This window comes from Hydra vulgaris, chromosome 14 (assembly GCF_038396675.1).
Source record: "Hydra vulgaris chromosome 14, alternate assembly HydraT2T_AEP".
NCBI lineage: Eukaryota > Metazoa > Cnidaria > Hydrozoa > Anthoathecata > Hydridae > Hydra > Hydra vulgaris.
The window spans coordinates 27,602,402-27,630,000 of NC_088933.1; the positions used below are offsets into that span (position 1 = coordinate 27,602,402).

A 27,599-nucleotide genomic window follows, 5' to 3' on the forward strand; every position below is an offset into this window, starting at 1 on the left:
GGTTCAATTTCTTGTTAAAAACCTTTTTTATTTTTTTTATTGCAAGTTTTACTTTGTGCAAATTTATATTAATCTTTATATACATTTTTATTTAATATTTATTTCTAAGAATTTGTTATATTACTTTTTATTGATTATTTTATGACTTTAAAAGAATTTTTTTTTTTTTTTAATTTTTAAATTCTTTAAAAAAATTCTTTATGACCCTGTAACTTTTTTAAATTTTTAAATTTAAAAAAAAAAAAAAAAAAAAAAATTCTTTATGACCCTGTAACTTTTTGTTTTTGTTTTATCTTTTTAAAATAAAGTCTTATTTTATATATACTGGTAACATTTATATACTCTATACGAAATTATTTATTTTTTACGGAATCACTCTCGGGGCTTGGCGATAAGACAAATTGTGTCTTCTTCTTGCCCCGGTCGTCTGTATATTGGAAATATTGGTTGTATTTATATTTTTATGCGGCAAAAAATGGATATAAAAAAAAAAAAAAAAAAAAAACCTAGATTTATTCACAGAATACATTTTTTTACATCTTGGAAAGGAAAGATAAAGCACTTTATGCTACATTTTCCGGCTTAACGACGTCTGACGGGCTTTCATTTAATGTGATTTGCTCTTTGATAGATATACGTGCCATTCTAACTGTCATGGGATTAAATCCACTAATGTCAGCTAACACAATATGTAATCATGCGGTAGAAAATAGCAAAAAAATATGATTAGATTTAATTTATCAAATGATTGAGGGTAGGAGAAAAATTTTCTTTATCTTTGATGAATGGACGTCACTTAAATCGTCGATATATAAATATTAACGTTTATGGTAAAAATTCTCAGATCTACAGTTTAGGTTTATTACGAATAACAGGTTCAATGCCAGGAGAGCCTTAAACTGTTAAAAAAAAAAAAAAAACTTAAGACCAGTTCTCATGATTTACGCTTCTTTGCATCTATAATGTTAGTTAGACTTTGCAACTATAATATTAGTAAAGCTATTGTTATAAAAAAAGTTGAAAAGCTATTGATTAATAATCAACTATAATGCTTTGTTTGCGGCATACAACTTTCTGTACTTTCTTTTATTTATAAAACAAAAGAACTCGCAACAAATCAGCCCGAATTTTTAAAACTTTTGACATTTATTCATCCATGAATAAGAAAATAGAGAAAGATTTACTGGATTACACTCATAAAAATACAAGACCTCAAATTTAACTAACTGAAGTTCGTTATTGTTTATTTATTAGCTAACTGAATTGGTTATTTATTATGAAGCTAACTGATAGCTAACTGAATTGGTTATTTATTAACTAACTGAAGTTCATTATTGGTTAGTTATTAAATTACAAAAGATATACAGTACCTTGGGGGTAGGCTATAGATAAGTCTATGGATTTGATTTTTTCATAAAAGCACGTATTGGTATTTGTTTTCAATAAATGTAACTTGATATTTATAATCAGACATTATTTGGGAAAATTATCCATGAAAAACCTTTTTTTTTAATGAAAATTGAAGTTATTATTTTCAATACCACACCTAAATAAGTATCTTAAACAATAATTTCGCGTTAGATTCAGATAAACTATGGTAGTGTTAATTTTTTATAAAAGTGATTTTTGCATAAATAATCATAACTTTTAGTCTTTAACATTGAACTGCAAAACAAGGTGGAGCAGTCTTCTGTTAATAATTAAATAGTAATACTAAGTTAAAAATTGTATACAAAAGTCAATAATTGACATTAGTCATAGATAATTATTCTGTTAATTATGATAATTATACAGCTCTGTTACATAATAAAGTAACAGTTTTATCAATAATTACAATTCTAATTCCATAAAAGAAACGGGTTTTTTTATTTCAACTCTGATTATTACAACTCTAGCTCCTATAATAGCAACGGTTGAAGACTGTTGCTATAATGGGAGCTAGAGATGTATTAGAAGATTAACTGTTCTAACCTGCCTACAGCCGATAAAGCTAATAATTTTATGCTTACCAAATTAAATGATGCTGATTATAACACAAGCAAGGAAATGCGTACAGATTTAATAGTTTGAGTATTTTTTTCATTTAAATTGCTCGAAAATTAATATAAATAAAAGATTAAATAAACGGAAAATAATAAAAAAAAGATAAATAAAAGGAAGGACTTCAAGAAGACCATATAGATCTCATCACAAAGTCATGTACAATTTATAGTTTCAAAAAAATATAAATAATATAATTTTACAATTTTCGTGAAGTTATATACATGATAGTTGAATACATTAACAAATTTAAAATAAAGTGATATTTTTATAATAATTTAAAATATTTGATCATTCAAAATAAATAAAGTGGAAAAAAGAATTTTTTTTTAACTTTTGTTTGAAATAAGTCAAGTTAATAAAAAGTTCGATATTAAGTATAACTTTTTAATTCCATAGATATGGACCACTTTAGAAAAATACCAAATTGGTTATTCTAATTTCGAAAAAAAAGGGGGCATTGAGATAATTATCATTATTAAATCATAAAATCGTAAATCATATTTATTTTTGGGTTTTAATACACAAAGATTTTGGAACACAGTCTTGCTTTATATATAATACCAATAGATTTTTGCAACTTTTCAGAAGGTACTGTCAATGCGATTTTTCCAAAATAGATTTTTATCAAATTTTGTGTCACCTGCAAAGATTATGGTTGATAAGTTTAAAGTTTATTAGAATTATATATATATATTATAAAAAGAAGTGTTTCTAGTATGGATCCTGGCTGACACCATAAGCAATACTCATTAGTATCTGAGAGTCAGAGTTTTTATCGTAAACATCTTGTTTGCTATTTTTTAAATAGCTTTTAAACAAATTAAATGTTTCATCTTTTATACCTTAAAAGTTTTTTTAATAAGATCAACGATGTCAAAAGACTGAGACAAGTCTATAAACACTCCTAATGTAAGTTGAGAGTTTTTAAAAGATTCAGATAGTTGCGTGTAAATTTTAGCATAGCGTGCTCTGTTTAATTAATTTTTAAAACCCAAAATAAATTTTCAGCAATCTATTGTAATAAGTATAGACTCGGTTATACATTATTCTCTCAAAAATTTTCGAGAAAAATAGAAAAACTGAAATAGGGCGATAGTTATTCATATTATTATGATCATCAGTCCTGAAAACAGGAACTTTGCTATTTTAGATGTTCTAGAAAGGATCCTTGAATGATAGATGCATTAAATACTTTATAAAGAGATTTAAAAGCTTTATCAAACTCGTTATAAGTCAACTCAGTTTATGTTTGAATTAATTATGTTTGAATTAATTTATGTTTGAATTAATTATGTTTGAATTAATTTATGTTTGAATTAATTATGTTTGAGTTTGTACATCATTAACATGTTTATCGTTTATGTATGGAATGGTATTAGATAATTATGTTCCATTAGTTATAAAATATTTGCAATATTGTTTAACTCACTTAATATAGTTTTACCAATTTTCAATGTATGGGGCTGCGAGGTAACATTTTTTATTTTCCTATGTTTTTTTTTTATTTAATAATTTTTTTCACAGCAAGCCTTTTAGCAAAGTAAAAAAAGGTTTGAATTTTTTTTGCCTCCTTTAACATTGAACGAATTTTAAATATTATAAACGATTTTTTTAATAAAAAGAAAAGACTAAGAACTATACAGATTTATCCAAAACATTTGAAACATTAAACCATAAGATCGTATATTTAAAAAATAGAAAAATATGAGATAAATTGTGTTACCTTTGATCGTTTTAAAGTCACTGTGTAACGAATAGCAATGCGTTATTTTGGATAATATATAGGGGAGAGTGGGGTATTGGCGAACACCTAAGCGGGAATGCAAATTAAAGACACCAGTTATACAAAATTGATCATATTTATTGCTTATCAATTAGTTTAACTACTCAGTCACAAACCCTCAAAAGGAATTTTTAAAAATCTTATTATAAAATAAAAATTTATGCCAGAAATAAAACCATTGGTGTTCGGAATTAGCCTGCCTACGTGGGGTAATTCCGAACACATTGGGGGGCAATCACAAGCACTGTTGTGTATTAGCGAATAAAAAGCTAATTGTAATAACTAAGTCTAAAAACTATATTATGCAACAAAAACAAAAAAAAGGAGTGACTTTATTTCCATAGAAGCTACAACAGAGTGTTACTCAAGAAAAAAGTTGCATAAAATTATCAGAAAAATTTAAAATCAAATTATAGTGAACAACATCCGCAGCTTCATTACACTACTGCACGTCTGGAACTGAGCATAGGATCCCTTCTCAGCAGGTAAAAAAAAATTGTCGAATTTATTTTTTTACAATGCTGTTTTGACCATGTTCGGAGTTACCCCGCGTTCGCCATTACCCCACTCTCCCCTATTCTAATATAAGACATAAAAAACTTGGAGTGCCCCCAATTTCCATTTTTAGTTTGGCAACACAAACTTATTTTTTATCTTGTATTAATATTAATATATATATATTTTTTTAATTTTGTTATTTAGGTGCCCCAATAAGACCAAACGGTCTTGTCACAGAGCACCGTGGAAGTGCATTTAACTAGGAAGTTCAGGCCTCCTTTCTTACCGTGACGCGAAAATATGTCCAGAGTTCGTTTCGAACCTGGGCCTCCTGGTTCTAAGGCAAGCGCTCTAACCACTGCGCCGCGGCCACTAATATTATCAATGAGATAAAAAATAAGTTTCTGTTGCCAAACCAAAAATGGAATTTCTTTTAATATTATTAAAAACACATTAGACTTTTTTTTACTATTCTAATTACAAAAAGTTGTAACTGCCTAAGATGTCATCTTTTTTTATTGACAGAGTAAAATTTTTTAAAAAATACTAATTTTTTTGGTATTAATATTATTGGATTGAAAATAATTCATGGAAAGATCCAATCAAAAATTCGTGGAATAGGAATTTAATTTAAAGCAACAAGTACTCGGTATTAAGTACTCGGTGTTGTTGAGGCAATTTTAATATATTATAGCACCAGTACTTTTTAATATAATAGCGCCATTGTTTTGTAAAAATTGATAGAAATATTGTATTTTGACAACTATATACAGTTAATATACGTCAAAACCGATTAGAACTAGGATCTATTGTAAATTAAGTCACTTTTTATGTAAGCGCTGATGAGCGAAAGTGATCTAAAGACTCCAAAATAGTGTTCTTAAGATTCACTATTAAAAAGGTTTTGAAAATTACATATAAAATAGAAAAGTTTCTTCAAATATTGAAAATTGAAGCTAAAAAAATTTTAACATCTAAAGCACTTGTTCAGACATAATACGCTTATAAAATCATACTAATTTTAAATAACAGAATTCGAATAATTTGTAAAATATATACTTCTACATGACGACATTTTCATTCCCATTCCTTATATATCAAAGGCAATTTCTATTTGCAACTTTTTTTTAAAATATGTTGAAAACATTCCAACGCTAATTAATTATATATTATATTTGTTACACGGCTATAAAAAGAGGTAAAATCTTGGTTAAACAAGGTGTCCGGGGCTACACTTCGATTTTGATGCGTACCTTTTTTTTAACATTTTTTGTTTTACTTTTGTATATTATTAAGGTACACAATAATTATTGTTTTGTTTCTTTTTTCCCAGCAAAAAAAGTTCTATAGAATTTCTATAAACTTTTGAAACATATGGTCTATAGAAATTCTATAGAACTCTATAAAATTTCTATAGAATGTCTATTAATTTCTATAGAAATTGCTATAAAACTTTATCTTCTATAAAATAAAAAGTAGAAAAAAAAGTTCTATTGGAATTTCTATAGAAATTAACAGAGATTCTATAAAATTTTATAGAATTCTATAGAATTTCTATAGACCATATTTCCAAAAGTTTCCTTTTTTTCCTGGGTTTAATTTGAAAATAATTTTTTAATTGATAAATGTTTATACTTTTAAAAAAAATTTTCGACGCTTTGTTTTCTGTTAGTACATGACATGTACTAACAGGGAATACTATAAAGAAAAGTTGGGTAGCACCTTAAGAAAAAATAGATTGTATGCATTGTATACAATCTATTTTTTCTTTAGGTGCTATCCGACTTTTCCCTATACTCAAATTAAAATATATGATTTATACATAATCTAACTAATTAAATAAATACATGATTTATACATCATCTTTTTGTAATTTTATACTAAAAAAGAAAAAAGTAAATACAGTTAACAAAGTTATAAACGCATTTGTCAGTCAGCTTATCAACTTTACGTAAATATCGATATTTTATTAGCTCGTAAAATATAAATTGAGTTTTGTAAACGCAATTTTCAGCTTCTTCGGTGATCATCCAAACTCTGTCGAGTTACCGATCTCTTTTATAACTTAAGTGCACTAAATGTATTTTTGTCTATCAATAAGTAAATATACTCTAAAAATTAGAATTAGATTTGTATTTATTAAAATATAGTTTATGTCATCACCAACGCCCAGGAATGCTTGGGTTAAACTGAACACAAGTTAATCTACGTGCGGGTAGTTATATAATTATATACTTACTCGGTTTAGTTAAGGCAATTTACAAATTATTCGAATTCTTTTATTTGGAATTAGCATGATTTTATCAGCGTATTATGTCCAAACAAGAGTTTTGGATGTTATAATTTTTTTTGCATCAGGTTTTTTTAATGTTTAAAGAACTTTTTCTTTTTTTAATATAATTTTCAAAACCTATCTAAGGAATCTAAGGAACACCATTTTGAAGTCTTTAGATCACTTTCACTCATGGGCATTAACATGAATACGGCGTTTACGGCGAGCAAAGATGGCAGCATAGTTAATAGACTGGTTATACTGGTTTGGAAACTGGACTGGTTAATACTGGTTTAGAAACTCCGTAAAATTCATTGTTTAACTTATTGACACAAGAATATAGCGTAAATCAAGCGTCATTGTGCACACAAACTTATAAACGTTGTATAATGCTTATAACATAATCTGATTTTGGCATGAAGTTCATTAAATAAACTCTTGAAAATAAAGTAATATTATTAGTATAGATTCTAAACTATTATTTAAAGATAGCATTTTTAGAGATAATAAAATGTTTAATTTATTATTTAGATTAAATTAATATCTAATTTATTTTTTTTTTTTTTTTATGCTTTATGGTTATTAACAATGTCCTTAGCGAAGGAATGACTTCGAACTTGAAAATATAAACCGAGCATTAAAGGCAAAGTAGATTTTTGAGTATCTTTTTCAATTTTTAAATCACATTTTTCAATAATAGCCGTGTAATATTCATCTAAATATTTATCACTGATTGTTTTTTTTCAAATATCTATACTTTTAGTAAGTTTCGACTGTTCTGTATATAAAAGAAATATTTTTCTGCTATAATTAAAATTTGTTCAAACTCAATTGAAATGCCAGTAAGTCCACCACGATTAAGAGTGTTGACAAGCTTTTGGTCAGTTATATTTTTTGTTTCATTTCGACAGCTTTTTAATATAGACACTGTTTGTTGTAATTGAGTATTATTAGTTCGAGAATTTTGAATTTTTTTTTAAATTTTATGAAAAACATAACCTCCAAGATATTGCATTCCAAACTTTTCATTATCACATATTCTAGGTGTATTTAATGTCTGAATGTAATTAACAATAGATATATTGTTTTTATAATAAGCTGATATACTATCTGCAAGTTTGCTTCGTAATAATGTAGCAGCGTCTTCATAATCATCACCACAATTTAAAATTTCCTTATTGTGGATTACTACATTTCCAAAATAATTAGCTTAAAACTCATTTAAACTTTTAGTATAAATTTTATCTTTTACTAAATTAATCTGAAGAGTTTTAAGTTGCTTAATAATTTGTTTGCCATAAAAGGAGCCTTCCATAATCTTGCAAAACACATTTTGTATTAGTGAAAACATCCGAATTGTTAGCACTCCCAGCATATCGTTGTTAGGATATCGTTGTTAGGATATCGTTGTTAGGATATCGTTGTTAGGATATCGTTGTTAGGATATCGTTGTTAGGATATCGTTGTTAGGATATCGTTGTTAGGATATCGTTGTTAGGATATCGTTGTTAGGATATCGTTGTTAGGATATCGTTGTTAGGATGTTTTTTAGATTTGTGCAATTTTAGCCCTCCTTTACTTTTACAAACTTTGACACAAACATCACATTGGAACGCTCCAGGGTTAAGCTAAAAACAATTTTAAAACACTGTATGAAAGATACAGCATTCATTTATCTTATTTAAATTAATTATCCAATAAAACTAACAATCAAATTAACAAAACTTTAACTTAAAGTAAGAATCGCTAAATTAATTGTTTATGTTATGTAAGTAAGTTACTTAAACTGTATAAGCAACTCATAAGCATATACAAGTATTTATGGTTTTTTTGAGTTACACAAACAAAACTATACACTTTTAAAAGCACTCACATCCTATAAAAAAATTTCAACATGATTTTCAAGTTCGTGATCTTTTTCAAAAATTTCCAAAAGCATTCAAAATTCACTATCACAAATATTATCACAGTTTCCTCCTTCTACAGCCATTGTATATTTATATGTTGTGCACGGTCAATGTCACCTGTTTGCATTTTCAAATTAATATAGTTTTTGTTACGCAAAGTTCCGTGTTTCCAAACCAGTTTAAGTCTATTAACTATGTTGGCAGCTTAATTAAGCATCGATTTACTTTACTTTTAATTGTGGTAATAAAACCAATCACCAAATAAAAACATATAAAGAACATAATCAATATATTCATAATTTAATACATTCAGTTGTTGAAAGTTGTTTGAAAGTTGTTGTTTTCTGGTTGCTGTTGTTTTCTGGTTGTAAAGTTGTTCAATATATTCAGTTGTTGAAAGTTGTTGTTTTCTGGTAAGTTTTGTGGTAAATTTTTTTTTGTGGTAAATTTGAACAGATTAGTTTCTGATTTTAATTTATTAAAAGAAAAATAATTTAATCATAATAAACTAAAAGAAGAAATGGAAATTACATTGAAAAGTATCGAGAAATTAATTACAAACAAACTCGAAGAACAAAAAAGAGTATTTTAAAAGAAAAGGAACGCCTGGTAAAAGATCAAGAAAAAAATTTTACTGGTCTAATTAGTGCAAATTTAAAAGTACTCACTAATCGATTAGATAAAATTGAAAAAGAAGTAGACACTAACAAATCGAAAGTCTTGAACATAGAAAACGACCTACGCGATTTTAAAGTCTTAACTTTCAACAAATATCACGGAAAAATTAAATCAGATCACGAAACGTTATGAAAAAGAAATAAACAATTTAAATAAAAAAAAGATATTAGATTTGGAGAACCGGTCTGGGAGGAATAATTTAAGAATAGACGGAATATATGAAAAACCTAATGAAAATTGGACTGACTGCGAAAATGCAGTAAAGAAAATGTTCAAAAAATATCTTAAAATTAACAATGATATTATCCTAAAGTTATTAAATTTTCAAGACAAAACAAAAATACTCAACGCTACGAAAAACTTGCGAGGAACTGGGATATACTTTAATGAGGATTTCGCTAAAGAAATGATCGAATGCCAAAAAAAATTGTGGGAAGAGGTCAAAAAGTTGCGACTTGCAGGTAAGTATGCAGTTATAAAGTATGATTTTTTTCTAGAGAATTTCGGAAGTAAATGCGTTTGTTCTTAAAAAGAACTCCTTGACAAATTATTTGTTATTAATCTCTTGCCTTTAATTTTCGTGTAATGAAATTTTTTTCATCACACGAAAACTCCGACCCAAAATATTTGTTATTTTCAAGATACAAAAATCAAATGTTTTTACTATTATCCTAGGAATTCTTTTTAAGAATGTTAACAAGGAAAGCAACGACAAATTAGAATTCTACACGTAAATATCAGAAGCATTTATTGTAATATTGAATAGTTCCAAAATTTACTTGAGGAAACTAAATACTTTTTTAATATTATTTGCTTAACTGAAACTTGGGCTACCTCAAACGACATTAATAAAAATTCTAATTTTTATCTTTCTCATTTTGAAATGATTTCTCTTGAAAGGCAAGTAAATTAGTGCGGTGGTGGAGTTCTAATTTACGTTTATGAAAATGTAAGGCATTGTTGTAGAAATGATCTTGTGTTTCTGACGGCGATGGAGAAATGTTAACAGTTGAGATTATTATTAACTGTTGAGATAAACAAAAAACATTCTAATTAGCTGTTGTTATCGACCGCCAGATGGCGTGAGCGAGAACTTGCGCGTGTTTTTACAGCGAAAGGTTATTGCGAAAGGTAACAACGAAAAGAAAAAAAACTTTCTAGTTGGTGATTTTAATATGAACTATTTTGACTACAATGACGATAACAAAGTTAAAAATTTTTTTGATGCAACTTTTGAATCTGGAGCAATTCTTTTAATTAATCGTCCAACAAGAATAACAAAATATTCATGAAAACGCAAACAACCTTTATGAAAAGTTTTTTGAAACATCCACCTCTGTTTACGAATCTAATTTTCCGATTGTTACAATTACATTAAAAGCAAAACACTTTAATAATCCCTGGATTACCAAAGGATTTAAAAAATCAACCAAAACTAAACAAAAACTATACATAAAATATCTGAAAACAAAAACACCAGCTAGCGAAAAAAATTACTAAGATTGCAAAAATCTTTTCGAAAAAACCCGAAAAAATTAAAAAAAAACTTACTATTCAAAATTAATTAATAAAGTTAAAAATGACTCAAAAAGAACTTGGCAAGTATTGAAAGAAATTACTGGAAAACAAAAAACATGCTCAAGCTCTTTGCCACAAATGCTTAAAGTCGATAAAATAGCTTGTATGAACCACAAATAATTGCTCATGATTTCAGTAAATATTTCACTGAAATTGGATCAACTATGTCAAGTAAAATACCAAAAACCCAAACCTCATTTAATGATTTTTTGATACCTATTGATAAAGATATTTGCTCTAAAAAATTATCTGCCGAACTATCATTTGATGAGTTTAAGAAAGCTTTCAAATTTTTAAAAAAGAATATGGCACCTGGTGCAGATGAAATAAACGGAAATATTTTTATAGATTGCTACGAACAATTAAAAAATATTTTTTTAAAAATTTTCAGAGCATCTATTCATCAAGGTATTTTTCCTGAACGTTTAAAACTTGCTAGAGTTACCCGTATCCATAAAGAAGACGACAGATCGAATATCAGTAATTATTGTCCCATCTCTGTTCTTTCTAAACTTTCTAAAATTTTAGAAAGAATTATCTTCAACAGAGTATACAATTATTTTAATTATAACAACTTACTTCATGACAATCAGTATGGTTTCAGAAAAAGGAGTTCAACTGAACATGCCAATATTCAATTTATACATAACATCTCTGAATCTTTTGAAAAATCTCAATATACACTTGGTGTTTCTATTGATCTATCAAAAGCATTTGATACGGTCGATCATCGCATTTTAATCCAAAAAATTAAACATGGTTTAAACATTAGAATCTTAAAATGGTTTGAAAGCTATTTAACAAATCGAAAACAACTTGTGTATAACAATGATGGTCAGCAAAGTGAACCTGAGCATAACCTGTACTATCATTTATTAATATTCATTAATACGCATTTTTACAATCTCCATTTTTAAAAAGCCTATAATACTTTAATATATATAATAATAGTAGTAGTAATAATAATAATAAATAAATATTAGTTTTTCAAAGAAGCAAAAAGAAATGAATAAAAAAGTGGCAAAAAAAAGAAAAGCGGACAAAATTGACTATTGATTTAGATAATATTAGATTTTTGACTCTTGTTACGACTGAAAATATTAATTAGACTTATAACACATAATATACAATATATACTTTTCAAGAAAACGCGTAATATCCAGAAACTAATAACTCAATAACGAAGAACTCAATTATTTGATTGCTACCATAGGTTCTTATCACCACTTCTAACACATAATTAAAATTAATTTAGTCTAAATGCAAGTTAAATAAACAAATTAATTCTTTTTTTTATAAAGATTATTGTAATATTTTATATTGTATATACAAAAACGGTGCTTGTTGACAAGATTTTACTGTCTTCTTCGTGTTACGGGCATAATTTTTCTTTCTTGTATATATATATATATATATATATATATATATATATATATACATATATATATATATATATATATATATATATATATATATATATATATATATATATATATATATATATATATATATATATACATATATATATATATATATATATATATATATATATATATATATATATATATATTATATATATATATATATACATATATATATATATATATATATATATATATATATATATATATATATATATATATATATATATATATATATATATATATATATATACATATATATATATATATATATATATACATATATATATATATATATATATATATATATATACATATATATATATATATATATATATATATATATATATATATATATATATATATATATATATATGTATATATATATATATATACATATATATATATATACATATATATATATATATATATAAATATATATATATATATATATATATATATATATATATATATATATATATATATATATATATATATATATATATATATATATATATATATATATATATATATATATATATATATATATATATATATGGGCAATTCCACGACGGAAAATGAAAAAGTAGTCAAATTTTATTCTCTTTTTTGTCACTTTTTAGCAAAAGAATATTGGTGTAGACACATAAAAGTTTATTTAAAATATACCTTTAGTATTAAAATTAATTTATTAAAGTCATTTTTATACTTCCGAAAGTTACGGTTTATCTCATTGTCGCATGATAAAAAAGTATCATTTTAAAATGTTATTTTAACCATGAATTTTTTTAGCAAGAAAATGGAGCTAACATGTTCAAATTGTTGTTGGTCAGATTTTATACTTTATAAAATATATATATTTCATGGAAATAACGAAAGAACTTTTGCAATTTTTATTTAACATAAGTTAACAAAAACATGATAAAGTTTTGTTTTTTCTAAAATTTAGTTAAAAAACTGAAATTTTTTAATTTATATGCGAAAGAATATTAGATGTTACGTTTTTACATTTAAAGTTTTCAATAACGAAATTATTTCAAATTTGTGTAAACGTAAGTTAAAACTACATCCATTTATTAAAGTTCTGGAGCTTTTTCGTTAAGTTTTTGTTAACAAAATGAATTACGTCATTACGTAATTCTTATTTCGTCGCATTGGGTTGACAGGGTTTAATGTTAAACCCAACGCAACGAAATAAGAATTACGTAATAACGTAATTCATTTTGTTAACAAAAAACTTAACTTTTAACTGTTAATTTTAAATTAAAGTGAAACTTTTTATATCAGGAGAATTTGGAATAAAAATCTTTTTTTAATGTAAATTAAAATTATTTGTATTGTATTTTTTATTTGTTTATGTATTCTTATTTTGGTTGACATATAAATATACATAAATAAATAAAAAAAAAGAATTCTATCAATATTTTTATTTAGACATAAAAAAAAAAAAAAAAGAATAAATTGCTATTCTCCTAATATAAATAAATCAGCTAAAACATGTTTTTGTTTTAGTTTAGTAAAACAAATTGTTAGTAAATGCAATTAAGGGGGGTCATCCATAAAATACGTCACCCTATATTTGTCAATTCTCAACCCCTTCCCTCCTGTCACAAACGATTACATAAACCTGAACATATACGATTACTTATACCCTCTCCCTCCTAAACTGTAATAGTAGTTTTTACGTCAAAAATATTTTAAGAGATTTTAAATGTAAATACTTTGCACTCTTAAATTCAACCTAATGAAAATAAGGGAATATAAAGGAATATAAGGGAAAGTAAGAGAATTTTTAATTAATGAGTTCAACACTTTCCCAATTTTTTGTTACGTAACTGTAGCTATGGATAATAGATACAAAAAATCGATAGATAGATACAAAAATATATATATATATATATATATATATATATATATATATATATATATATATATATATATAATATATATTTCACTTAGGGGGTGGAGGGGGGGGCACTCTTATACCCGTCACCCCCCCCCCTAACCTAAACACTAAATCCTAGTAGGAAAAAATTGACTTAAGTGACCTTAGTCGGCAATTCTAAATAAAATGAGCACCCGTAGCGAGTGGTTAGTGCGCTTGCCTCAGAAGCTAGATATCCGTGGTTTAACGCCACCTTTGGGCAAGTTTTATAACATCGGTAAAGAAAGGAGGTGTGAACTTCCTTTTAAATGCTCTTCCGTGGTGCTTTTTGATAAGACCGTAAGGGCTCTTAAAAAAAAGGAAAAAAAAAATATTCCTAATCATAATATCATAACAAATGGTTTAAAGCTGTTTCAATTATAAAATGTTAGTCAGTACCTAACAACATTCTATAGGAACTTTAGCAAGTAAAATTGTACAGAAATTAAATAAAAGAGTGTTAAAACACATGGTTGAAATACATCCAGTTTAAAGTTAAGTATAATCAGATATAGATGCGGCTACATTGTCCGTTACTGGTTATTTATCGGATTATAGAGCTTTTTTTATCTGTATTCTGAACATTAAACCTCTTTATATTCATTAAATTTAAATTAAATTATGTTAAAATCATTAATGACTTAAAAATTTAAGTCATTAAATCTCATGAGTTTGTTTTCTTATTGCAAAAGGTCACACAACATTTTTAAGCTCCAAGACACTATATATAGATTTCTGTATTTTCTATATTAGATTTATTTTAAAAAGGAGGTATAATAGAATGGAAGGGGAACGAAGCCGAAAATCGTTTAAAATTGTAGTACAGTCTTTGTTGTATAATTATTCCAGCGGCACGTCTAAATAGCTCCTTTGCTTTAAAAAAGGAAAATTTTGAATTGTAACCTTTGTAAGCTGTAATCAAAATGGATTACTCTCTAAAAGTTGACTGGATAAGTTTTTAACAACTGTTCCTACTATCAAGAAGTAATCACAACAAAAATCATGATCTACGTAAAGTAATCGTATTTTGAATACCGCGATAGGTGTAAATATCAAAGTTTTAGACAACCTCTACAACTTGGTTGGAACTTATCTTATGCTTCCCCGTTTAGCTATAGGTTTGTTACGTCTCAAAGAACGTTATTTTGGCAAGGAACTTATTATATTTATCTAGGATTTTGTTTTGTGGTATTTTTGCTGGATTTAAAAATAAATTCCTATATTTTAAATATGGAGATATAAAATACCTTTTTGTAAATCCGGAAAAAATAGTTCCAATTTTTAACTAGACATTTATTTAATTCAACTCTGATCTAGAAATTTGTTAGTCGTTCAAAAAGTACAACATAAAAAAATAACAATCAACTAACTTTAAATATTGTTTAAGAATTTTTTAAACTTTCATCTTTTATTTGCAATGCTTCAATTACTTATGACGTTTTGAAACAGTATTATCGGATAATTTGTATTAAAAATGGAATGTGATTAATTTACTTTAAATTTTGATAATTACACGGTGTTTAATAGAAAACTTTGATATTACTAAGACAGTTCCTTGAGTAATGACGCATTTTAACTTCGTTCTTCCTCCAGTCTATTATACTTCCTTGGTTTTAATTTTTATAAACCAATATTTTAACAAACAGTTTATTTTAAACAAATTATCAGCTAACTAACGTAGTTTATTGAGACTAAGTTTAATTGGTCTGAACTTAGACGTATTTTAGGCAAATCTTGTGCAATTAGCCTTAAAATTAGAAAAAATTTGCTCTGAAGCAAACACTATTTGCTATTAGCAAATTGGAAAAAAAATACCCTTAAAAACACGCTCAGTATGGGTTTGCTTTTTAAATTTTATTATTTAGATAAAAATTTTATCATTTATTGGGAGTGAAAATTTGAAACCGCTATATTCACATTTTCACTATCCAATAAATGAAAAAGGAACGCATATATGGTAAATTGAAAAACCTGTTTACTGGCAGCCTTCTACAAGACAATTTTAGTATGCAGTGTACATCATTCATAGAGTATTTATATTGAGAATCTGTCTATATAATATGTATACCAATAATGTATTAGCCAGTGAAAAAAATAAAATAAAATGCATTGTCAAAACAATTGTCTTTTTTAGCTGGTTGTATTTGCAATGTATTTCTTAAATGTCGATCATGTATTTCTTTATGCTTTTTTTTTTAAAGTTTGTCTTTTACTTTTCAAAACAAGAAACAGTGAAGTACCAATAGCTGATCTTCATCAGAGTATAAACAGAGATTTTTAAATTCGAACAATTGCAACCATATTTCATCCAGCCAGATCAAGTCTTCTAAATCGATCCAAATTATAAAATTGAGCAGATACACTCCGTCCACCAAAGAAGCGCCCGTTTAAATCCACGAGAGCTAAAAACAACAACAAAATAAAAAAAAAAGAAATACAAAAAACAGATTATTGCACAACCTCTTCACTCAATCATTTAGTTATTTGTATTTTAAATAAAAATAATTCCTAAATTATAATCCCTAACCTTTGACAGCTGATTCAATTCGTTTAAATTCAACAAATATACGAACGGCCTCCTCTTCGACTGCATCAGGAATCTGGTAATAAAATAAAACAATAAAACTTATATCTGCAAATGGTTCTAACAAAAAGACTTTTGATGTTATAAATTGTATAAATTAATATCCAAAAACTGTATCGGCAGTAAAAAAAAACAAGCAGATAATTTTAGAATGAAAATTCATGAGCTTTTTAAAGTCAATCAACGAATTTAGTAGATAGAAAATCTAAAGAAAGTTTTTTGTCTTGTCTTCATATCTGCAATATGGTCTATACACCTTTAAACTTTAATTGAGCTACTATTTTTGCTTCAACAGTTGTTAGGTTCAACAGTTGTCAGGTTTATACAAAATGTTTTGCATCAACATTGTCCTTTTTGCGCTTTAATTCTTTTTAAGGTGCTTAAGGATCTTTTTGTAGTTAACACGAAAACGGGTCAAATTTGGCATGAGTGCTACGATTATATTTGTGAATGGCAACTTATATCACAATATGTTATAGTGGAAATGGGTAAAATGTAGACATTTTTTCCTAACTCTATCGTTGCCTCAACCCAAACCCTCAGTCAATGTAGCATCACTCTTTTGCGTGTTCTCTCTAAATCATTCAATGTATGTACTAAACCTCCTAACCCTATTTTTGTGGTTTTCGCATTTTAAACATGCCTTGTTATTGTTAACAATTTCTTTCTAACAAAGTCTTTTTTTTGGCAAAACTGAGATATATTACATTAATAAACTTTATTTATATAATGATGGAAAATATTCAGAGCTTTCGTAAATAAAGTAGTCTTTCAATAGACTTGAATTGAGAGTAACTTGACGTAAATAAAGAGTTTATAAGATCAATTATATTAGGAAGAGCTTCAAAAACTCTCTTAAAGTATATTCAAGAGAACGAACTCTATTTTTAATTTTTAATTGTTTGTTAATATATTTAAAGATAAGTTTTGGATTGTTCTTAGATTTTAATATATAATTTTTTTTTTTGCTTTGTTTGTATTAAATATTTTAGCTCTTACATAAAGAATAAGACAATGGCATTATTCTTCAATTTATTTGTAAGTTCATTATTCTTCTATTTAGTTAAGCATTTAATATACAAAGTGGATTTTTAGCTCAGATGACGATTTTAATATGTGGAGTAATCTGAAGATCATACCTTTATTTTTTATTAATCTTGGGGATAAAATATTTGCAAACAGTACAATTGTTAGAAACTGATAAACTGAACATTTGATCCACGGTTTTATTAGAAATAAGACCCAGTTGATTGACAAAGTAAATTTTGATATTGAACTGTAATCACCTTTGTTGCAACTAAAAAATTAATATTCACTTTTCTTAATTTTTTAGTTGCAACAAAAAATAAGAAAAGTGAATCTTAACTTTTTGAAACGATTCTCAAGAAACTAAGATTCTCCAATTGATATTAAAGTGACCCATAGTGTTATTACCTAGTATAGCATTAGGAGACAAGTTAAAAATAGAGTTACTTTTGTAGGTAAATAACAAGTCTAACATATTATTTGAGGAACCATTGAATGTCTGGAAGTAGAAAATATAATTTGTTGTCTAAAGAGGCTTTTTTGATAAATATTTCAGAAATCATAATCAATAGAAATATTTGGGTTGAAAGAATGCCATCATTATATTAATACCATCAGTTAATATTCAGGAAGTTAAATTCACTAACTATCAAGCAGTCATTGTAGAGCAATTTTTTACATTTTACCCTAATTTTCTTCAGTAAAATATAAATTTACATTAGAAAGTGAATTTTAACAACCAAACTGAATAAGAATAAAACATAAAAAAAAGGTGCCTTCCTTATTCCCTAAAGCAATTCATAAACAACACTTTTTTTTTGAATTTTCTTGCACTTGGTAAACTAACTTCAATTTTGTTTGATTTGTCAACGCGTAACTTTTGAAGTTTAAAAGAGCTTTTACAGTAAATAATGAATTTGATCTTAAACAAATAATAAAGAAATAATAATAGTCTATAAACATATCAAAGTTCGATATAAAATAAAATAGGCATTTATAGTGGTGATTAAACAAAATCAATAAATTTTATATTTAAGTAACTTTTTGGTTGCTTCTTAGATTCAGAAAAATCACTATAAAAAATTTTGGTTTTGATATTTTTGATGTATGATGAAAGTAAAAACTAAGTTTTGAGATGATAAATACAAAGTTTACCAGTTCTTTGGTTACATATTCTAAAATACTTTTAGAACCATGAGAGATACTGAGATAAGTACTCTTATCTTCACCACTATCATTGGACAAAATATTAAGGATCTCATTTATATCAGTATGATTTGTTGAGCCATTTTTCAAAATTTGTTAACTGCTTTTATAGATTTTTTACCAATCTATAAAAGCAATTAACAAAAGATACTATTCCCATTACAGATATACATTTTAAGTTGTCCCTAATTACTATAGATGTTTGGAAATATTCAAAATTAATTATGGACCACTATGCAGTTCACTAGTCATCTAGAAACAGATTTTTCAGATCAGTGCAGGTCAATTGTAACAAAAGAAATAACCCAGCTAAAACTAATAATGATAGGGTTTTTTCTAGAATTTAGGTCTTGTGTGAACCTTATTGGGACTAATAATCTAAAGAGCTTTCTTTTGTTGACATCTGAGCGTAATTTTTTTTTAATTTATTGTTTTTCAGATTTTAACATCGTACATTAAATGGCTTCTATGGGAAAAAATCATGTTTTGTGTCTTTAAATGCAAGTATTTGTCATAAAATAACTTCTTATATTTATTACACAATTTTGATGAAAAGATTTTGTAGGTATCTCTTAAATATACATCATTTTTCATCAACTGACTGTTAAGTGAAGAGCAACTTTTTGTTATAATTATGTTTAAGGCAAAAAGTGGCATAATATTTACAATGCATTGTATACATTGAACAGTAGATTTACATAATCAAATGTTTGGAGGATATTGAAATATGGTTTATCATATATTATTATATCATTTATATATAATTTTCATGTTGGCAATAATTTTTGGGTATTTTGGCACACCCCACACTGTGTGGTGGTTTAAATAACTAGAAGTACTCTTAAATTCAATTCAATAAAACAACAATGAAAAATATTGGTGAAAAATATTTGTTTAAAAACTTACTTCGAAAATTAACACTTTATTGATTTCTCCGTACTTTGTACCACACTCTTCTTCTATTTCTGGTTGCAGCTCATCGTCAACTTCACCAGGACCAACCATATTCTAAACATTAGAAAATATTATTTTTCTATCTTATTTCAAAACTTTATTTGTTATGTTCAGGAATTTAGAAACTTAAAATAATAAAAAATTATTCAAAATTTTGTGAAATATTACAACTATATTTTCATATAAGTAAACCTTATACTCACATAAATAAAATTATATATACTTATATTTATATAAGTAAAATTTTCATGCAAAAGCAATAAAAGTAATTGAGCAAAAAAACATTCTTCCACATTCTTTATTGAAAAACAACTTACCATTAGTAATACTACTTTAGATGGATTTTTCATTTTGTCTGTTATATTGCTTTCTATTACTTCTTCAATATCCGGGGGTGGAGAGGGAACGTCTTTTTCTTTGTTTTTAATTTTTTCAACATCTTTATTGATTATTTTTCCAGCTCTCTTGCCTGTTTTTTCGACTTGTAAACAGGTAGACAACCCTTGTTCTTCTCTCCCTAACCCTTGTCCTTCTTTCCACCCATACTTAGCCATAATTTGAGAAGCAACAACATTCCTAATAAAAATAAAGTAAATAGTGTCACTATTTACAATTTGTGTATAATACATAGCATGTATAAGTAACATTTATATTTTATATATTTTAATTTATATAATTTAAAAATTTCTATATTTCAAAAATTTATATTTATATATTAAATTTATATAAATATACATACTAATAATTTATAATAACTAATTTTATTTCATTTTATTCAAAAATTCTACATCCTTTAATATTTAATTATTGCATTAAACAAATAATTTAACATTTAAAAAATACTTAATCAAGAACTTTTGACAACATAAACAGTTATGCACTTGAGGTAGTGTGATCCTTAAAACAACTTTTTATAAAATGTCTGCTTTCACCCTCTAAATGTGTTCTATTTAATAAAATAATACTAGAATTAAAAAAATTTCAAAAAAAAATATTTGCAGGGGTAGCTCAAGACCCTTAAACATTAGACAGGTCCCTATAATTATCAAAAAAATAGTTCTTCAAAATCACATTGGTTCTCAAAAGAAGCGAAATTATATAAAAACTTTAAAAATAATCATTATTTTATAAAAAAAATATTATTTTAGATTTCACTGCCTAGAAAATGACATTTTTAAAATAAAAACTAAAAATATGCATTTTTACAAAAAAAATTTATTATAATTTTTTTTTTAATGTTTTTTATAAAATTACGATCATTTTTAAAATTTTTGGCTTTATAAACTTTGTTTATTTTGAGACCCAACATAATATACTTTTGAAGAACTTTTGTTTTGATAATTATAGGGACCCGCCTGGTATTAAAAGATCTTGAGCAACCCCTAAAAAAATTTTTTTCAAAAATTTTTTGATTCCAGTATTATTTTATTATATAGAACACATTTAGAGGGTTAGAGGAGACATTAAAATTAAATTGCTACCTTAATCTGAAGGAATAATCAGTCATGTCATCTATGCCTCTCATTTATGTCAACCCTTTCCCCCTCAAAAATATTTAAAAAAAATAAAATACAACAACAAATTTAAAAAAATAACAACAAAAACTTTGAAACTATGAAAACTATGAATTATTAAAAAATAAAAAAAGTGAAATTTCAAAACATATTAAAAACAAAAAATTATTTTCTTTTTTTTTGATTGTTGTTATTTTATTATTTAATACTTAACTATTTTAATTGTAAAAAAAACTTTTAATAATAATAATAATAAATGCTCAATCAGCCAAATACTTTTTACATCTTGTTAAAACGACCGTGATTGTTTGAACAATATTCAGCAAACACCTTTTATGGTGGTTAGCACAACTTTCGACAAACAACATTCAGATAACTTTCAAAAAACAACTTTCACAGTTTATTAACAGATTATTTTTTTCATGAAAACATTACATATTTTAATTTTGGTTATAAATGAAAAATTTTTTTGTTTAGTTATTTATTTTGACTTTAATCTATTTTTAGTTAAAAAAAAAAAAGTAATAATTATAAAAATGATTATAAAATGGCCTCCTTGGCATTGGAGAAGTTAACAACACAAAAAAAAAAAAATTAGCAAAACTGACATAGTTTGAGCTTTATAAATTATATAAAAAGACACTTTTTTCCTTTAATAAGGTGCTCCAAAAGCCCTAATGGTCTTGTTGCAGAGGACAGCAATCAGCATTTAACAAGAAAGCTCTTGACCATTTTTCTGAAGCTAGCACTTCATCAGCATAGACATCTACATTCCAACAACAATTTACTTTAAAAAGAAAAAACTTCACCCTACAATTACTTATGTTTTCGGTGAAAAAGGTTTTTGTTTAATACAAAAAACCTACAGAAATGACAATTGATTCTATTTTTTCCAGTGTTTTGTATGTTTTAAAAATGGCATTTATTTTAATGATGGAGCCCAGAAAAATGAACCAATGAAATCAAAAGAAATAATTACAAGCAAATAAAATTTGTTTCCATATAGACTTAATTCTAACCAACTAAAACCTCAACTTTTGTCAGGCAATTAAAACTTGAATCCTCTGCTATGATAATTAGTAGTTTGGTATTTTAAACTATTTTGGCAACTTTTTTTAACCGCAGAAAAAAAATTAAACAAATAAAGTGTTTAATTATTAATTGTAGTGTATAATTACTTTAAATGGTTTTTAAATGTTTCTTTGAAATAATCACAATGAATAAAATTGTTTTATTATTGAAAACTCATTTTGTAAGTAATAACTTACAAAAGAGTAAAATTAAAAAAATAATTTCTGGTAACAGTCAGTCAACTTTTTCTAAATTTCAGTTGCCCTTTGCAAAAATGAGTTTTTTTGTACTGCTGGACAACCATGTGAAAATTGTATCAAATAAAATTTAAAATACAGTGAAAGATTTTTAGATAACTCATCAGCAGACATCCGCTAATAATACTTTAAAAAACCAGTATTACTAAATAGACAGATATTGAGAAAATTTGTGAAGATTTTCCCCTTGATCGATCATCACAAAAAAAATTTAAATAGTTGTAAGTAAAGATGGAAAACTAGAAACTTTCTAATACAAAAAGAACTGACTAAAAAATCACAAAAATCAAACCAAATCCGATTAAAAAAGAAAATAATTTGCAAAAATTGATGTGTTGCAAATAATTAACCAAATTCTTCAAATAATCTTTCACCACTGCTGAATTATTCATTCCTAATGATGATTATAGCCTCAGAAATTTGTCTGAGAATCAAAATCAAAATTTCCGTTATGAAATTTTTTATAGGCTTGGTATAAAAGAGAAATTGGAATCGGACTTTTCTTTTAAAGTTTAGGTATGGTTTGGTACGGTTAAATCCAATGTTTGAGTTTGGTTCAGTCTTAAGCGCAGTTCAGATTCGGTTTGGTAAAAAATAAAATTTGGGTTTGGTTTGGTAATTGTTTGGTACACAATTGTTTTATAATTAGTTTTATTAGTTACATTCACAATGATAATCGATTTTGACATAAAATCGATTTTTCAATGGCGGGGTGAACTTTTTTCAGAAGATATGCAAATAATAGTTCATTTCATGCTTTTTAGGTAAAAGTTCATCAAACTACAGTACAGGAGCATGGGATTGAAAAAAGTCATAACCCTGGTATATATATAGGCAATTCCATGATGGAAAATAAAAAATAGTCAAATTTTATTATCTTTTTCAACAACTTTTAGCAAATGAATATTGATGTAGACACATAAAAGTTTATTTAAAATATACCTATAGTACTAAAATTAGTTTGTTTAAGTCATTTTTATGCTTACAAAAGTTACGGTTTTTCTCATTGTCACATGATAAAAAAAGAGTCATTGTAAAATTTTATTTTAGCAATGAATTTATATGCATAATCAGAATTAATTTAGCATGAAAATGGAGCTAACATGTTCAAACTGTTGTTGGTCAGATTTTATACTTTATAAAATATATATATTTCAAGAAACTAACGAAAGAACTTTTGCAATTTTCATGTAATGCAAGTTAACAAAAAAAAAATGATAAAGTTTTGTTTTATCTAAAATTTTGTTAAACAACTTAAGTTTTTTTAATATTTATGCAAAAGAATATTAAATGTTATGTTTTACATTTAAAGTTTAGAATAATGATGATTAGTTAAGGCACATTTTTATTTTAAATTTGTGTAACGTAAGTTAAAACTACATGCATTTATTCAAGTTCTAGCGCTTATTTGTTAACAAAATGAATTATGTCATCATGTCATTTTTATTTCGTCGAAAAAATTCTAACTAAATCTTTTTATATTAGAAGAATTTAGAAAGAAAAAAAAAATTTTTTTAATTTTTTTTTATTTGTTTATGTATTTTTATTTTGTTTGCCATATAAATATAGATAAATAAATAAAAATAAGAATTGCATAAATATTTAGACATTAAAAAAATTTATTTAGACATTAAAAAAAATAAATAAAAAAGATTTATTTGCTATACTCCTAATATAAAAAAAATCAGTTAAAACCATTTTTTTTTTCTTTCCATAAAACAAATTGTTTGTAGATGCAATTAAGGGGGTCATCCATAAAGCACGTCACCCTATATTTGTCAATTCCTAACCCCTACCCTTCAGTCACAAACAATCACATATACCTGAACCCCTCTAAACTGTGATAGCAGTTTTTGTGTCAAAAAAAATTTTAAAAATATAAATTTAAATACTTTGCAGCATTTTAAAAATTCAATCTAAGTTAAAACTTCGACAAACCAAAGATTTTTTTATTTAAATGACTCAAATAAGTATTAGTAAAGTTGCAATTCTAAAATTATTTTTTAAAGTTGCTCTTGGTCTTGGGGAAAATTACTTACTTTCATAAATGTTATGAAAATCCACTCAGGAAGAGTGCCACCAGTTTTTTTAAAATTTTCTTTGTTAATTTTTAATGAATGAGTTCAATACTTTTGCAATTATTTTGTTATGTAACTCTAACTCTTCATAATAGATATAAAATATCCATGATAATAATCCCTCGGTAATGTAAGTGATATAACAAATTAAATATATAGTATCAAAAAAACAAGTTTGTTTTCTTTAGCCGGTCACCTCTAATAAATCTTTATATAGTTTTAAATTGGTATAGAATTTTCAACATCTTGCGAATGTTTCTAATACAAACTGCTTTACTGATTTGCAGAAATCTGACCTAAAAGTTGAAACAATTTTTTTACCTTGTTTTCTGTGTAATGTAAGTTAAGTGTATTTTCAGTAATAAGTTCACCCTCTTTTGGCCAGACTCAAAACTTTTTAACTAGATTTATTCTTTAGACTAACAGCTTTCATACAAAATAGCTAAAAGTTTAATTTACAGTTTAAATAGGCAAATATTAGATTAAGTTGTTGCGCATGTAATGTAAGTTAAAATGGAATTGCCCGTATATACAGTCATGGACAGGAATGGCATGCAATCGCCCTCTATTCCTGATCACATACTTATTATTTTTTTGCGAAAACTTAACCACAGCTTTTTAGAGCTTTGAAAACATTAGAAAAATGCGCTAAATAAAGTTCAAGGCAATAAGGCTCGAAATGGTTTTTCAAGATTGTATGCTGTAAAAGACATTTATTTAAATTATCAAAAAATATTATATTGTTCAAAAGTATATTTTTTACGACAAGTATGTTTTTAAAACAATTTGAACAATTAATTCTATAAACGACAATGAAAAAGATTTTTTTAATAAACTTTTTGATGAATTCATAAATTTAATAGTTGAGAACATAACAAAGTTATTATTTTTTGTTTTTGTTTGTTATACTTTGTAAACTTTCTAATAAAATATTTTACACTTAAATGCTTTTAAATACTTAAGTTAAAATGTTATTAAAAAAATCATGAAATATTAAATAAAACTTTTATTTATTTAAAAAGTTTTTTTTTTTAAATAATGAAATTTTTTTTAAAACAATTTGTATTCTTAATTTTATAAACAATGACGACAACAAATGCATTTCAATAAACTTTTTTTAAAAATACTATTTGATAATTTAAATAAAGTTAGTTTTTTATTAAACGATAACACTGATAAACAAATAAAATTTTATTGTGCATATCTTGTTAACTAGGTGGTTTTTTAAAACAAATTAAATATGCTGATTTCAAATATGCAAACCATTTTTCACCATCACGTCAAGTTGTAAAGATATTTGGGTTCAAATCTTTAGTATTTAAGGTAAAGTCCCTAATATTGTCAAAAAAAAAGTTATTCAAAATTATGTCAACCTGGGTCTCAAAAGAAGCGTATTTTCATAGAGATTTTAAAAATGGTATTTGTTTGTAATAAAAATAAGTACTTTTTGTATTATTGCTAAGAAACATTTTGTTAAAATTTTTTTGAAAGTCTTTGGCATTCTTTCATATAATTTTTTTTGTCAATAAATTTTAAGTAAAAATATTTACCTTTTTTAAAATCTCTATTAAAATACGCTTCTTTTGAGACCCAGGTTGACATACTTTTGAATAACTTTTTTTTCAACAATATTAGGGACTTTACCTTAAATACTAAAGATTTGAACCCAAATATCTTTACAATTTGACGTGATGGTGAAAAATGATTTGCATATTTGAAATCAGCATATTTAATTTGTTTTAAAAAACCACCTAGTTAACAAGATATGCACAATAAAATTTTATTTGTTTATCAGTGTAACTAGATGTAAATTTTTTTTTATTTAAAAGAGTTTACCTAATATTATAAAAACATTAAAAAAGATCGAAGTTTCATAGTTCGTCGCATTGGTTTGAAAAGGATTGAATTAGGAGAATTAAAATTTTTTTTTTAATGTTTTTTTTTTTTAATAATTTTTTTTTAATAATTTTTTTTTTAATGTTTAATTAAAATTATTTATATTATTATTTTTTTAATTTGTTATGTATTCTTTTTCTAATCGATATATAAAAATACATGAATAAATAAAAAACAATCATATAAATATTTTTAATTTAGACATTAAAAAATAAGAAAAAAAAAAATTAATTGGATTTAATTAAAAGATTTAATTCTCCTAACATAAAAAAAATCAGAAACTCATCAAGCCAACCAGTTATTCAACCTTAACATAATTGCAAAATATAATTAAAAATAATTTTCTATTAGAGTTTTAGCTTTTCAGATTTATATTAGTTGATTATTTTTTAGAACGAAAGGTTTTATTTGTGTTTAAAATTTCTCTTTCGTTAAGATTTCTTTCTTGTTTTTTATACAGTTTAGCCAGTTTATAATTTTTTCCTGTCAACGCATTTTTAATTATCTAAAAAGCCATGGTTAAGCTTTCAAAAAGACAAAAACAATTACTTGCGTGATCATAATTGGGTGCGATTGCACGCCTTTCTTGTTCACGACTGATATATATATATATATAAAAAAAATATAAACAAAAAAATAAAAACATTACCATAAAACATCAAAACAAAAATTGCCTTTAATCCCAACACCATCTACTGAATATAAAAAAATTATTTTATTTAATAGATTAAATAAATACCCAGTTTGAAAACCTCCAGTGCCTGCACCATCTTTCTTCACAATTAAATCTGGATTAACAGGTGTTGCTTCAAGCAATGATGCTGGAGGGGCAATAGCTGCACGACCTCTATCTATTGAAAAAGTGTAAACAACATTGCATAAATATATATATATATATATATATAAATA

At 25.4% G+C, this 27,599-nt stretch overlaps 1 protein-coding gene across 1 annotated transcript in view; it reads right to left on the reverse strand.

The window, feature by feature from the left end:
- Positions 1-16,078: 16,078 nt before the first annotated feature.
- LOC100208627 (splicing factor 45) overlaps positions 16,079-27,599 on the reverse strand; it is a 26,147-nt gene continuing 14,626 nt past the window's right edge. Inside the window, exons 6-10 of the mRNA XM_065817752.1 lie at positions 27,430-27,541; positions 20,192-20,450; positions 19,827-19,928; positions 16,632-16,704; positions 16,079-16,506 (exon numbers count right to left, since the gene is read on the reverse strand). Coding sequence (XP_065673824.1) covers positions 16,409-16,506; positions 16,632-16,704; positions 19,827-19,928; positions 20,192-20,450; positions 27,430-27,541 — 644 coding nt within the window. The 3' untranslated portion in view covers positions 16,079-16,408. The remainder of the gene's footprint in view (positions 16,507-16,631; positions 16,705-19,826; positions 19,929-20,191; positions 20,451-27,429; positions 27,542-27,599) is intronic.